At 36.4% G+C, this 14,769-nt stretch overlaps 1 protein-coding gene across 2 annotated transcripts in view; it reads right to left on the reverse strand.

Annotated features, from left to right (window-relative positions):
• Positions 1-470: 470 nt before the first annotated feature.
• Positions 471-14,769, reverse strand: part of RAD54B (RAD54 homolog B) — a 56,190-nt gene continuing 41,891 nt past the window's right edge. For both annotated transcript variants that reach the window (XM_084283075.1, XM_084283074.1), the window contains 8 exons: positions 10,189-10,396; positions 9,509-9,648; positions 8,621-8,911; positions 7,178-7,353; positions 4,692-4,953; positions 3,270-3,336; positions 2,765-2,965; positions 471-1,280 (listed from right to left, as the gene is read on the reverse strand). In XM_084283075.1, the coding sequence (XP_084139201.1) occupies positions 1,060-1,280; positions 2,765-2,965; positions 3,270-3,336; positions 4,692-4,953; positions 7,178-7,353; positions 8,621-8,911; positions 9,509-9,648; positions 10,189-10,396 (1,566 nt within the window). In that variant the 3' untranslated portion in view covers positions 471-1,059. The remainder of the gene's footprint in view (positions 1,281-2,764; positions 2,966-3,269; positions 3,337-4,691; positions 4,954-7,177; positions 7,354-8,620; positions 8,912-9,508; positions 9,649-10,188; positions 10,397-14,769) is intronic.

A 14,769-nucleotide genomic window follows, 5' to 3' on the forward strand; every position in this document is an offset into this window, starting at 1 on the left:
AGGGGGAGGGAGAGCACTGTTACAGCACGTAGAACAAACCGATCAATTGTTTTCTGAAAGTTGGTTGGGCTTTTTAATGAGCCACTGCTATCACAACAGGTTCCAAATATCAAAAGGTCGTGCAAAATGTGGCACAGTGCAGGATTACCACAATGCAGCCCTATACTTCCTCGAGGTCTTTCAGATTCTGTAAGTTTGCAGGTTTTCTGAAAATTATCCAATCTTCTGTTCTTCTGGGCCCTTTGAAGTACTTCACTTTAAAGCTGTAATCTGATTTCTAGCTTTTGTGCCTTCAGAGAAGAAGGAAAATATAGTCATAAGAAAAATATACAGTGAAAATGTGTGCAGTACTCCAGCGTTTGTCAAAAGGTGTCCTCAGAGGTAGTTAGCTAGAAATTAGATAAGCCTGTACTCTGCATGCCTGAGAAATGAAGTTTGTTTATTTTTCCAAGGAAAAGCAATGGGTGAATTTCATAACATTTTGACACAACAAGCCATGGCCTCAGACTTTAAGACCTCAGTGGCTATTGCTCCTACTAGAATTAAACTGTAGATTCAAGGGAACAAACACCTCCCCTTGTTATAAAGACAATTATACAGATACATAACTTTTCGTTGTCAAAACAAAAATCCAGCCAGACTCTTGTAAACAGCATATGCATGTATATAGCATTGCCTAATCGCACCAAATGTGGCTGATGGGTTGCCAGCTTTACAAGTAATAAATCATTATGATCCAATGAAAACCATATAACAAAGTAGACATACATAAGACTGTATATAAAAATAATCTTACTAATTATGATATCAAAGGAACAGGAGACTTGAAAGCAAAGTTAGGTTCAAAAACCTGTATTACAATTACTGCAATTATGATTAACTTAGTAATAACTGTAACTTTTTATAAACCTCAGGAATTGTATAATCACATTTATCCTGAAACCTCATCATAAACACCCCAAAAAATTTGGCAAAAAGAACAAAAGGTAACTGCACATTGGTTGTTTCACCATACCTATGAGGAGGAGGATGCAAGTGGTAGGGAAAGACACTCAGGTTTTATTGGGCAGGGGAAGTTGGACTCGTTACATTCTGGAAAATGAAAGAAACATTCTCTTTGATCCTTTCAAGGAAAGGATCAGCTAGAGCCTGATGCTGTCCTGAGAAATGTTTCCATTGCATCAACTGTGACATAGAGAGTGGCTTCTTTGAATTAGGCTTCCCCTGGTCTTGTCCAAGCTGGCAACTTCTAGATGCAGAAGGCTTTTCTGAGGAACGATCTGAAAAAATGATGAAGAAAATTAATCAGAGAAAACTGAGACAGAGAATTTCAGTCTGAATCAATAAGCCAGTTAGTGATAATAAATGAGAGAAAATAGAACACCATATAGAATCATTCTATGTCAATGAAAACCAAACATATGTATCCACAGTACGAGGGGAAAGGCTCTCTTTCTTGCTTATTGATCAAAATCATCATCTGCTAGCTCAAAGATGAATCTTCTCACAAATAGATGGGAAATGAAATATTCTATCTAGCAATTTCCTTTCTTTTGTTTTCCCTTTTATGTGACATTTGGGTTGCTCCCATTCTTTAACTCTGAAGGTAGAAGTCTGTTGCAGCAAAACTTGAACTAATTTCGATTTCCTCCCAAAGGAGTCATTCCAACCAGCTAAAAATAGTTTGAATGGCTATTTCATTGACTCAGCACACTAGAGGTGGATCTCTAGTGCACTCTGTACATTCTGTGGTGGTTTTACCCAGCTGGGCAGCTGAGCTCCACCACAACTGCTCTTTCATTCCCCCTCCTCAAAGGGAAAGGGGACAAAATACAATGAAAAGGGCTCAAGGGTTGAGATTGGACAGGGAGATCACTGCCATCCTTCCTGAACTGAGCCTCCAGGGGCTGCCCACAGGCAGCAGCTCTTCAAGAACTGCTCCCACATGGCTCCGTACCACGGGGAGTAACAGTGCCTAAGTGCAGGCTGGCATAATTTGAACATCACTTACTCATACAAGAACAGAAGGTCTAATTTTTCAATCCTTAGGGAAAGATACAAAGACAATGAAATCAACAAGTGGAGTAAAAATAAGGAAAAACCTCACATTGTCATGGTTACAGAAGCTTTGTGCTTTCACTAACCAAGTCCTCCCCATTTTGGATAGAATGAGTTGAGAAAGGAATAGAAAGCTCTAGCCTATGGCACAGAGACTTGAAAAGCATCAAGCAAAATAATCACATCAGGTCTGTATTACTTAATTCCTTACTTATGTCTGTTGAGAATGTGTGCTTTTGTAGCCATTCCTTTGGCTCTTTTTATTGTGATATCTGTTAATACTACATATACATATTTTATACCAAAAGCAAAGCAACGTACTAGGGCAGTAGACTCTCTTTCCTTTAAGAAATCGAAAATTGAAATTACCATTACTGTCCTTAAATATTTAGAAACAAAACACCACATTTGGCACAATTGCATTTGGTTGTGATGAATCACTAGTTCAGCTGGTCATAGCTAATTCAAGGAATCAAGAGGCATGATATAGGAATTGGTTGTTAGGGTAAGGAATGAATCTTTTCTTCTCTTCATCTTGTCAGGAGCTCCTATGGATCAGAAAAATCATGTGGCAGATCCCATAATGAAATTCATTATTTCAATCCTATTTTACTGAGCATTGAAGTTTTCTCCAGTGACAGACTGTATATTCAAAACGGATGCATTTCCTTCATCAATGGTCAGAGATAATGGAAAAGAAACTCACTTTGATGGTCTTTGTTTCCCATACAATCGCACTCAAGCAAGTCATGGGTAACACAGCTGGAATCTTCATGAAGTGTGAAGAGGTTTTTGAGCTCCTCAACGGAAAAATGGATGTGTTCGGATGTCTTGGAAAGGTCTACAACTGCCCCAGAAAGATCTTGTTTGCTGATCTGTCTTTGATAAATCTTTTCTTCTATTGAGCCTGGATTGAAAAAACAATAGATACACTGGGATAATTTTTGACCAGTACTTGCCAAGAAGAAAAGTCAAATCCATTTGTTCACAATATTCATAGGAAATGCTGAGCCACCATTTTCAACTACTAAAACAAGAGCAAGGAAAAGGTAAATGAGTCAATGTGATGTCACTATTTTAACTGAATTCAGAACAAATTATGTATATTTTAAAAGAATGAATAATTTCCAAAAACATTATCTCTCTTTCCTCTATTGGCAATATTTCAATAGCTGCCTTAGTCTGGAGTATATTTGAGCACCATCTCTGACCTGTGGTTAGCAGTCTGTAAATATGTACAGTATGTTTTTGACCATCTCTCCACACTCTGGCCATTGCCTGAAGAAAGGAAAAAGATGAAAAGCATTAACAGCATATGATACAATAGAATTTCAGCTAAAACTTAGTATCTGCTGATCAAATTACCAGATCTGCTAGCTCATTCAAAAAGATGTTGTCCAAAGAAAGCATTCCTCAGGAGCCGTCTTTGACTATTTTTATAAAAATATTCTGGTATTAACTACAAATTATTTTCAAAACATAATTTACTTTCTTTCTGCTATTTATGCTCCTCTTTGTGTATATTATATTAGGAAAGTGGGGCTTTTATATCCTTCCTGCCAGCAATCCCCTCTTTACGTTTCTTTTCTAAACACTAGCAACAGTTTAATATTTCAGGAATACTTGTCATTCTCCCCCATCTCCAATTCTTTTTTTTACCATAATACATCTTTATAAATGACTATTCCATTTCTTTTAAGATTGTAGTTTCACACATAATTCTTAAACAAACAAAAAAGGTAAGGGAGTACTATTACATGATTTTTGTCAAAAATGTTAGGGTTACATGTACATATTAGGTTCAAGTACTCATAAATGGCTTGCAGTATTTGGCAAGCTTTTTTGATTTGTATTTGGCAAGCTGTAGCAATTTTGAGTGATAGAACAGTGTTTAAAGCAACGTGACAAGTGACCACATGGGGGTACTAATTCACAGTTGGAACAGGAGCAGGGGCAAGAATTGGAGCTTCTTTCAGGTAGGTATTAAGAATTTATTATTAATCTATAATCAGAAGTCTCTTCCTGTGCTTATAAAAGTATTTTTTTTAATTGCTATTATTAAGGAGTATTTTAACTGAACACTCTTATGCCAACTAAATAATCCCTTAGGGCCATGTGCACAGTTACAAGCAACGGTACTAGCTTTGTTTTCTTTCTTTTAACGTCATTACCACATGATTTTCTCATTCTCTTAATTCTGATCAGGACCTTTCCCTTTTTCTTATGTACAGCAAATCAACAGCAACACTTGCTACACACTCTAATCATAATTTTATTTTCTTTTTAGAAACAGCAAGCTTCCAGTTTAAAAGTGATCAGAAGACAACAGAGATATATGACTCATTCCTCCAAAGTAACCAGAATCTGATCTACTCTTTTCATTTTTTTTTTTTACTGATGGAGTCATTCTAATGATGCATATATATACGTGTATATATACGTATATATATATATATATAAAAACAGAGAAATATTTTTTATTTTCTTCTCACAGTTTTCCTCCAGTATTGTACTTACCCAGATACAATGTGATAGTGAGGTAGCAATAAGACATGTAAAGCCAGACATTTCAAAATCAATCAAGAACTCATTTGATGCCCATCCCAACCTGCACATACACAGTTGTATCAGACCTGAATATCCGTAGCTGGATTCCAGTCGATATCATACAGGATCAAGTGAGATGCCCCGACCAGATTCAGTCCTACTCCACCAGCTTTTGAGCTCAGCAAGAAGATGAAAGCTGGACTGAATTTACTGTTGAAGCTATCAACTATATGTTGCCTCTGGGAGACAGGAGTATGTCCATCAAGTCTCGTATAAGAGTATCCATAACTTTTGCATGTCTCCTGTAATATGTTCAATGTCTGAGTGTAATTGGATACTAGTACGACCCTGTCAAGCAGAAAAGAAAAAAAAAATCGTCTTAGACCTCGGCAAAGTTAAAGTGCAACAACAAATTATTGAAGACAACTAAAAAAATGAAATCACAAGTCAAGCAAAAATTAAACATCAACATGAGGTTACTCATATTTCCTAGGAAACTTTTAATATTATTTGAAGCACTTACTAGATTTGGATGCATTAAGTCTTATCATCTAGTGTTTGAATGTTAAGTAATTAATGTTTTCCTTCACAATAGAATTTGGCCCAACTCACAGATTACAGGGATCCAGAATAAACCACATAGATATATATATATTATATATTATATATATAATATAACATAGCTGGCAGCATTAAGGCAGCATTTGCAGAGGATGTTGTAGCAGCTAATTAAAAATACATATGACTCTGCTTATTGAAAAAGCTACTGCGAACTTCTACAGATAGCCTAGAAAAATAATGATAAATAAAATCATGAAAGTCAGATAAGAAAGCAATGACTCTTGCCTACACTGAATGACTGAAAAGAAATGGACTGAGGCATGATGAAAAATATCACAAAAAATATAGTCTGGATTTTTTTAAAACGAGTAAGTCTCCTGGTTCATTACACTAATGATTCTTATTATGTCAGTGTTATTTCTCTTACATTCTGAGCAAATAAGCTTCAAAGATCTGAAAATCTTGAGTTTCTGTCCTCAAAGGTAGTGAGGATGACACTACTGAGAGGACAAAGAAAGATCTTTTTAATTGAAGCCATAAATAATAATCACGGTTAAGGCATTTTCTGATATATTTTGTTTAGAAGTCTAAACTAAATGTACAAAATTACATCAAATCATATTTTTTATTTAAAAAAATATATTTTTTTAATAAACAGAAATACGGAAGAACTATACAAACAATTTCAGGGAAAATTCTGCAAGTTAACATTTAAAATTTGTTTTATGTTATTATTGTTGTTGTTATTATCACAGTTGCCTCCACAATCAAACTAAATCCAAGATGTGTTTGTAAAAACTTTGCAAGGTAGACTTTTGACAATCAACCTGAAATTCACAGCTTTGTTTTCGCTCAAAAGTAGAAATACAAACTTTAAAAGAGGACTGGAACTGGGTCTGTATATTGCAAAAACTATTTAATGCTAATGAGAGCAGAGAAACAGAAGAAAAGAAACATGAATAGTACTGAATTAAAGTAAAAAAGTTATTGAAGTTATACAATAATGCCTCAACATGAGCTGTAACTCAGCAACTCCCAAAGCACTGACATGGGGAAAGGTGTTTTTTCCTCACACCCCTGATTTTTTTGACTTACACGAAAAAAGGCTAGCACATTTAGATGTTTAGCTGTCACTGGTTTCATTGGATGCTAGGCATATAAACTCCCATGACAAGCTCAGATTTCTGATTTGTAAGAAGAGAGCACCAGGAAGAAACAAATTCCATTTCACAAGTGCCAAGAGATCTGCTGTTACTTCACACTACTGAATTACAGCATGTCCTATTTAAGCATCAATTAAAATAAAAGTTAAAAGCTAAATACTTTTGAAATGGCTGGGCTTTAAGGTATGGGTACAGAAAAAAGTTATCATGAGACACAAGGTCACGTTGAGCTTTCCATGAATCAGCAATTCCCCAGTAACCAACCATGTGCATCCTATTACCCCATGATAAGCAGAGGTTTTCCTACATGTCAGTGACATTTACCATGGGGGAAATACGCAGTTGTTGTGCAAGTTCACCTGTTAAGACTTGTTGCCCTGGACAGAAAAGGCAGCAAGCACTGAGCAGTTTAACATGATTAAAGGGGAAAGAACTCATAATCCACTCATTAAAAATATTTTAGTGCAATTTCAAATATTTAATACATTAAATAATTGCCTCAAGGAGATACAAAGCATTGGGGAGACTTTGCAGGTAAAGATAATTTGTCATAGCACAGAAGCTGTAGCAAACTCTATCCTAGTTGCTGGAACTCAGGATGAAAAATACAATTATCTTTGCCTGGAAATAATATGAAGAGCAACTTTGAAAATTATGTCAGCTGCAAGTCATAGGTTAGTAATTTAACAAGGAAGAACCAGAAGTAAAATGCATAAATATGCTTGGCACTTCTGAAAACAGCTGCAAAGGTTTTATTTTAAATATTATGTCCCTACACATTTGAAAAGCAAAACAATATAGAGAAGGTCACTCTTATTATCTCCCTTTTACCTTACTTTCACACTTACCTTTCAGAAGAGTTGAGCTCATGGATTGCTGCTAACAACTTCACCAGCACCTGCAATTTTCCTGAATCAGTTTCAGAGAAAGTGTCAGAAGTATAATCTTGTGGAAAGACATCCGTTAGACCTTCATAGAGACTGGACTCATCATGCTCATCATTCATCGGATCACAGCTTTTTTCCTATTAAAAATAAAAGGATTCAAGGTTCATGTCCCCACTAAAATGTTTTCTGCTTTTTTATTTTTAAAACTTTACTGATAGCATTTACTGTGTTTACACCCTCTAATCCAAGATGTTGTTTACACCTGAGAAGAGAACAAGTTGAAATACCAAAAACTCAAAAATGCATTTGACTTCTTCTCTACTTCAACAACCAAACAGATATACAGCCATAACTAAAGCTTGGGAAAACAAATCAATACTCTGTTTATTCTTTCTAAATCCTGTAATACCTTATCATGGAAGTCCAAAATCATTGACTTTTGGGGGGAAGACATTGTCATTAGGATTCAGTTATACAAGGGAAGTGAAAAAAAGCTAACAAGTAATAACAACAAAATAGAAGAAATACAGGTAATATTCTGCTGTAATTTGAAAATCGATGTTTCACGAGGAGGAAAAAGCCAAACTAATAAAACCTCACAGCAGTACTAAATGACTTGCATTTACAGCCCTTTTCACCCACATAGTTTCTAAAGGCTTACACTTTCACTTACAAAAAAGTATCAAAAGCTTATATCATAAAGTAAAGCAACAAACTTTACTTGACAGTGTTGTCAGTTATGTCAGGGATGTCTGCTGTGGACATTCCTACAAAGTCACCAAGAACCTCTTTTAAGGAACATTTACATCTCCACTCACCTTACTTGGACTTCGACCAGTGTCCAGAGAAGTTACTAATACTAAGCTCTAACTATCACTCTATTTACCTATAGGAATGAGAACATTTCTGTAGAAATAATAAGGTGTACAGCATGATAGGATTCCAGGAAAAGTGAAAATTGAGACATCTAGTACCAATGACATGTTGAACCTGCAGTTCCTGGTATCATTGAACTCAAGAAATGTACGGGCAGGGAAGTTTCAGGGGAACCAGCAGACAGAGTATACAGAATAATCTCTAGCTAAGTGTTCTGTGTAAAATTCACATTTGTATCTAGATCTACAAATATTCAGAGACAAAACTAGGAGGGAAAATAGATGAAGGCAACAAAGAACAAGAAAATAACCCAAAGCCACAGGAAGGTGTAGAGGTACCTTCCCTGAGTACGTTCAGATTTCCTAACATTTACACTTTTGCAAGCAGATCTCCTAAAGCAAGTCAGATGTGAAAAGAGAGCATGAAAATGACCTTAACTAACATGCACATTGACCATAACATATTTTTAGTGACCTTTGTCCACTGAAATGACTAATTGCAGGCACCCACCCCCATGCAAATAGATACCTTTACAGCTTTAAACAGAAGACATGGATGATTGCAAAGTTTTTTCAAAGCTCCTATACATATTAGGTGAGGACTATTTTCTAGCCTGCCTTGTAAACAGGATCTAATAACTTGAGAACTAAGCAGTTTTCGATACAGTTCAAGTTGCAGTGCTGTTGGTCGGCAGAAGATTATGCTCTCCTTTTTGGGGGGGAGAAATTTGTTTATAACCTCCTGTGTTCTCCTAAGAATAAAGAGTCCAGTGAGGCGTGTGAGTTCTGCTGCTCTTTTTTCTCCTAATTCCTTTTCCTCCTAAAAGAACAAAGCGCAAAATTAATGTTCATCTTGCATTCCATCAAAATATTTTTCTATATGATTTTAATTAGGCAGCTAATGAGCATTTTGATTTAATGACACCACTTTCAGCATGTGAATGTAATGATCAGTTCTACAATTAGTACCACTGCATTAGCTTAGTTCTAGGTTTGGTTTCTAAAGTCTTAAAGAAAGGAGGATAATATCTGAAAAGACATCCAAGGCTCAAATTATATTCCAGAATTTCTGTATGCAGTGCAGATGAAGTAAAATCATGCAGATATTGCAGTATTGTGAAGAAACTGAGAATTAATAGAGTATAATCATATCAAAATTTACTTGGCATTATCAGGAATGCATGATGTTGGAAGTATATATTTTGCCTGATAATGAAAACACGGGTGAAATGCCATGATCACACACATATTCCTCTCCCCCCCTCACTTTGGAAAACAACTGAATTTATTCAAATAGGAAGCTGAGAAGCTTTTGCTGCCATTAGCAGTCCCAAGCTTCATTTTATTCCATAGAAAGCTAATTTCACATTGCTGTATATTAATTTCCTTCTATAACTGCATTTTTTAAATACTATACCTTTGTTGCTGAAGGTTCTCTGGATCTGACAATCGGCTCCTCATATATTTTTCTATACGTGGATAAAGAACCAAGTACTCCCGGATTTACAAACTCTATTAACGCATAAAATTCTTGCAAGTCATTTTGGATTGGAGTACCTGGAAACAGAGAAAAGTAGTTATGCATTTGGTAACTATTTATTGAAAAAGACAGAAGTAAAATTGTTGAATGCAGTATTTAACATTGAGAATGCATCCCGAGAAGTTTTGTTCCAATATGAATTACTCAGAGCACTGAATTAATCTAGAACAGTGATTAATAAAGTACTGTCTCCCTAACTGAACAGACTGCACATCTAGTTGTTTTGACAAAAGAATTCAAAAAGTCAATTTCTAAATCAGTTTTATTAAATAAATACAAAAGAAAATAATGACTGTATATAAACAGAGTCCCGATTTCCTTACAAAAGTTCTTAGGCTCCTTGCCTGTCCTTTAAGTTAGACAAATTTTGCCTTTATTAAAAAAAAAATAAAAATTTAATAAAATAATCTGTTTTAACAAGACCCAAGATTTGTGTGCTTAATACCCATTGCCCAAATTTATATTGTGCTCCTGTCACATTTACAATATCTTTTCCCTTTCCCCCAAGCTGGCACTTTCAGCATAGCAAAATATTACAAGCAACTATAAATACTAACCAGTAAGGATAATTCTCCTCTCACAAGGCAGACTAGTAAGGGCTGTAGTTGTCTTAATGGAGCTGTTTTTCAGACGATGTCCTTCATCACAGATCAGGAGGTTAAATTCTATTGCCTGAATTTGTTCCAAAGATCGTAGCAGCATCTCATAACTGATTATCATAACCGAATAAAGTGGAGAACTGATGAATTCTTCTACTTTGTGGTCCTACAGGCATAAAGAAAATATATCATACAACTTTTTCTTTGGAGATCACTCATCACACTATTTAAAGATCTAATGTCTGCAGAAATTTTCCAGCATGACACAGAACATTTACCATCTCCTCCAAGAGTTGGATTATTGATTCCTTCCTAATTTGCAAAGGAAATAAGAGAGCTGATACAGCATTTTTTTTAACTTTATTTTATCACCTCATTAATAGACAATTTATTATTCTTTTAGACCTTCAGATCCTCTGAGACACATTATCATGAAGGTGAAAAGCACAGATTCCCTATAACAGCTTCCCAGTCCTGGCATTTAGGTTGGCTTCAAATAGATGATTAAAAAGATGATAACAAACAGGCATAAGTGGCTGCCTGTACATTCACTTTGGGATCTCAAGCTGCAGTAGGAAGTTACCACTTTCTGCCAGCCTAAAATTCCACCTGCAGTTTTAAATTGAATATGATACTCACTTTGTTAAAAGCCCTTAACATTGATGGGTTGGCCAAAAGCTAAAAGCAGCCTAGGATTCACAGAGTTAAGCCTATAAATAGTCCCAGAAAACATGCCTGTCTATTGCTAAATAAATTCAATTGATCTCTAAACCCTGCATTAAACTTTTGTTTCTAAACTCCAGGATAAAACAACCAGAACAAAGTCTATTTTTTATCAAATGTGACAATGAGGAAACCAACAACAGCTGTCCATGTTAGACCATTCAAGAGTGAACCAGAATCACAACTGTACAGTTCTAGACCCTATAGACCAAACTAACTTTGAAAAGAAACACGATATTGACAAGCCACTGTAATGTGAAAGGGAGCTCCTTCAAAAAATAAAAAAGAAACCTCCTAGAAATAGTTATTGGACTTGATGGTCCTTGTGGGTCCCTTCCAACTTGGAATATTCTATGATTCTATGTATTGGAATCTTTACAGGACTTTTTGATTCTATGATTCTATTATAATTTTGTTTACATACTTACAGACCTGTGAATGTACTGGGATTTCTTACCTGTCTTGTAATTACACATAAAAATGAAAAATTCTTCTGTTGGCACATCCCTTACCTTTCCACTTAGCTCCAGATACTAATTCCTTGCACACTCTTTCCTGTTTCCTAACATTGTTCACTTCCTAAGCAGGCAATGGTAGCAGCTGACAAGCTGAACTATCTCTTTAATTTTGAAGCAGACCAACCTGGAGCCCCAAAAGGTATTTTTATTTCCAAACAAGATCAGTTACCAAAGACAGACAACTAAGTCTGCAGCCAGATGGTGTAATACACTGGAAGAGTAATACCACTTAATTACCACAATCTTTAGAGCTTTCAAGTAGGTGATTCAGGTGAATCCATAGGTCAAATCTGGCAAGTTAATCCCACAAAGTACCATGTGGTAGGTGAATCCCCACATCTTGCTCACGAAGAGGCCCAGCACATGATGGAGGAAGCAAGGAGCTGTGAGGAATAGGTTAACGAGGGCACTCACCGATTTCCCCCAGGTGTCTGAACTGGACCACAGCATTCCTGTTGCTTCCAAGAGACTGCGGTTAAGTGCCTGTTTTCTGCCCAGTGTTTTTACTGCCATTTTGGAATTAGGGGCAGAAAATTTCCCTTGCCCTCCATTCCCAACATGGGAGCAGAGAAGCCCTGCTGGCAAGACCCAGTGCTGTCCATACCCAGGCTCCATACCACAGTCCTGAGGAGAGACGCAACGCCCCCTGATCTTTTGGTGGCCAAGCATCAGAAGGTGAGCGGGGTTTGGAAATCATTTTGTTTTCCTGCACTTTCTGAGCAGCTTCCCTCTCCTGGATACTCATTTGGACTGCTAGAATCCCTTAAAAAGAAGGAGAGTCCTGACATATTATAACCCCCCTGCAGCCAAATCTAAGATATTCACCGCTGTATATAATAACCTTACAAGTCATTTTCAAAGAATTAATTTATCCTCTTAACTAGCTGCAAGATATGTATGTATTACAGCCTCCATTTTCAGTTACCCGGAGTGACTTGACAGGTTTAAGCGAGGTGCCTGGAGCTTCGTAGGGAGCAATTGTCAGTCAGCATTAGAGCCCCATGATGTCCCACACTTACTCTTTGAACAGACCCTGCTTTGCACTAGTCCGAGTCTAGCGCAGCCAGTGAGGTGTAAATTAAAAAACGCTGAATCCTGAACCTTGCCTTAATTCCTTCTCCAGACTCTTCAACTTAAAAACCAGCCCAACACAACCTCTGTAGAAGTGATGCTCTGCAAACAGATCATGGGAGTTATGCTCTGAAACACACCTCAAATGCTGATAACGTGGATTAATGAGACCTAAATGCAATTTTTCTGAGGAAACCTTCATTTTCAAAGCAATGTCCTCTGCCTGACATTTGCATTTTGACAGAAGTAAACTGTACTCACATTTTAAAAGCAAATAATGTCCTGGTTTTTTTTTAGGAGTTTGTCACAGGAGGGTTAGGATCAGTTCTCAGTGCTTCAGCATGAGAATGAGGAAAACACGCCTAACACATTTTGAAAAGTCTGCTAGTTCTTTGAGTGTATTCCTTACAGGCAAGAATAGAAAAATAAATAAATAAACTTTGAGACAAGCTCTTCCTTTTATGTTATACTGAGGAAATAACAGTAGGATAATTGCTGTTTTTCTGTAGAAGATAGACAGTAAATTATTTTTAAATACCTCATTATACCCCAGGCAAGTCATATTGCATCTTGCCTTTGCATGACAATGTACTCATTGCTATTTGGGAGCACAATCTTAAAAGCTGCTGAGTGTCCTCAATCCAAATGGCTCCAATGAAATGAATAGGAATATTAAAGCTATTTAAATTAAAAGACAAATAAAAGCTACTGTCAGTTTGGGTCACGGTAACTGTCAGCAAAGTTGGATTTTTTCTTCCCAACATTATTCGTAGTAACTGAAAGAAAACATTTAATTATTTCTAATTACCATTGTCAGGCAAAAATGTTGCATATTATATTTTGCCTTGTATCCACTTCCTTTAGAAACTTCTATATTTCTCAACCTCTCAACCTATATTACATTACAGTTCTTGACAAGGCAATCCGCTTCATTTCCACATCTTGAAATAAGTTAGTAAGAAAAAAAAAAAGTGATGCAAAGAGCACCTATTACTGAAATGTACATGTAGACTGGCCCCAGTGGAAGATGAGTAGGTTCAGTAATTTCAGGGGTTTGACAGCAATAAGAGTGGTATTCAAATGAATAATTACTTTTACAAAATCTTATATGTTCTATAAAATTTACATCTACATTTAAAATAGTTTGAAAACTTCCACTTTGTCTGAAATATTTGCTGTTTCATATAGACAGTAAAAATATTACAAGAAACTAAAAGCAGATTATGCAAGAATTAGGTTATCTTTAAAATGAAGCATTTTTTTCCTTCGATGTAATTGTATGGAACATATAGATTAAAAAATAACTGTGGAAAATAAATATCTGTATCTTTGACATAAACACTAATGTAAACATTACACGTTTACCATTTGTGTTTTATATTCTTCTTGTTTAGTAAAACCAAAGCTGTCAAGTCAAGCATTTCATCTGGTGTTCTGAATGCTTCATTCAGACATGTTAAGTGTCAGTGTCCCCACACTGGTACCTCCCATATTCCCCTAATGTTTTACAGACACAGACCTCCTGTGTCTCCACTTCTTCCCACGGGCATGATTCAAACAGTAAGGACCAAGGAAGAAGCAAGGGAATGGTAGATTGTTGAATGTTCCTGTAGAAAACACAGTTTGTGTGTTTGCTCAGTAACTTCCCTTTTCTTTCTGTTATGAATGCTCACTCCAAATGGACATGGGAAGCAGAGGGCTTAGGAAAATAAATAGTGGGTAGCGAATTATAAACAACAGAGCTTGACTTTAAAAGCTTTGGAAGTGTTAATAAGGGCATGAGAGAGACTTCTGTTCACAGCATGACAAACGTCAGTCTGAGGGGATCCAACACTTTGAGATACTGAGCCATGCTTAAAGGGAAGCATGACAAGAAAGCCTTTCTGAGTAACCAGAGCAAGATATGTATCTCCAGAGAAAGCCCTGTCAGTGATAGTACACCTTCACTCCTTGAACTCCTTTCTCTTTTACTTGTCTTTACTGGGTGCTTTCCTGACTGATGTGGTCAGTAAAGCTCACTGAAGCACAGAGCCCATGTTAGAATATTGAGTTTTTGCAGTTAGACAGAGAGAGCTCCAAAAATGAGGCAAGATCCTAGAGGTATACCAAGGAGATTAAAAGGTGAGATACTCCCTCAGCACATGGGATTCATCTGGGCAATACAGGAACTTGGGAGTGTCGTTACCAGCAGGAACAGCTCTACAATAGGAGAGACAGGGGTCAGCAT

This window comes from Netta rufina (genome assembly GCF_964035555.1).
Source record: "Netta rufina genome assembly, chromosome: 2".
Lineage (NCBI taxonomy): Eukaryota > Metazoa > Chordata > Aves > Anseriformes > Anatidae > Netta > Netta rufina.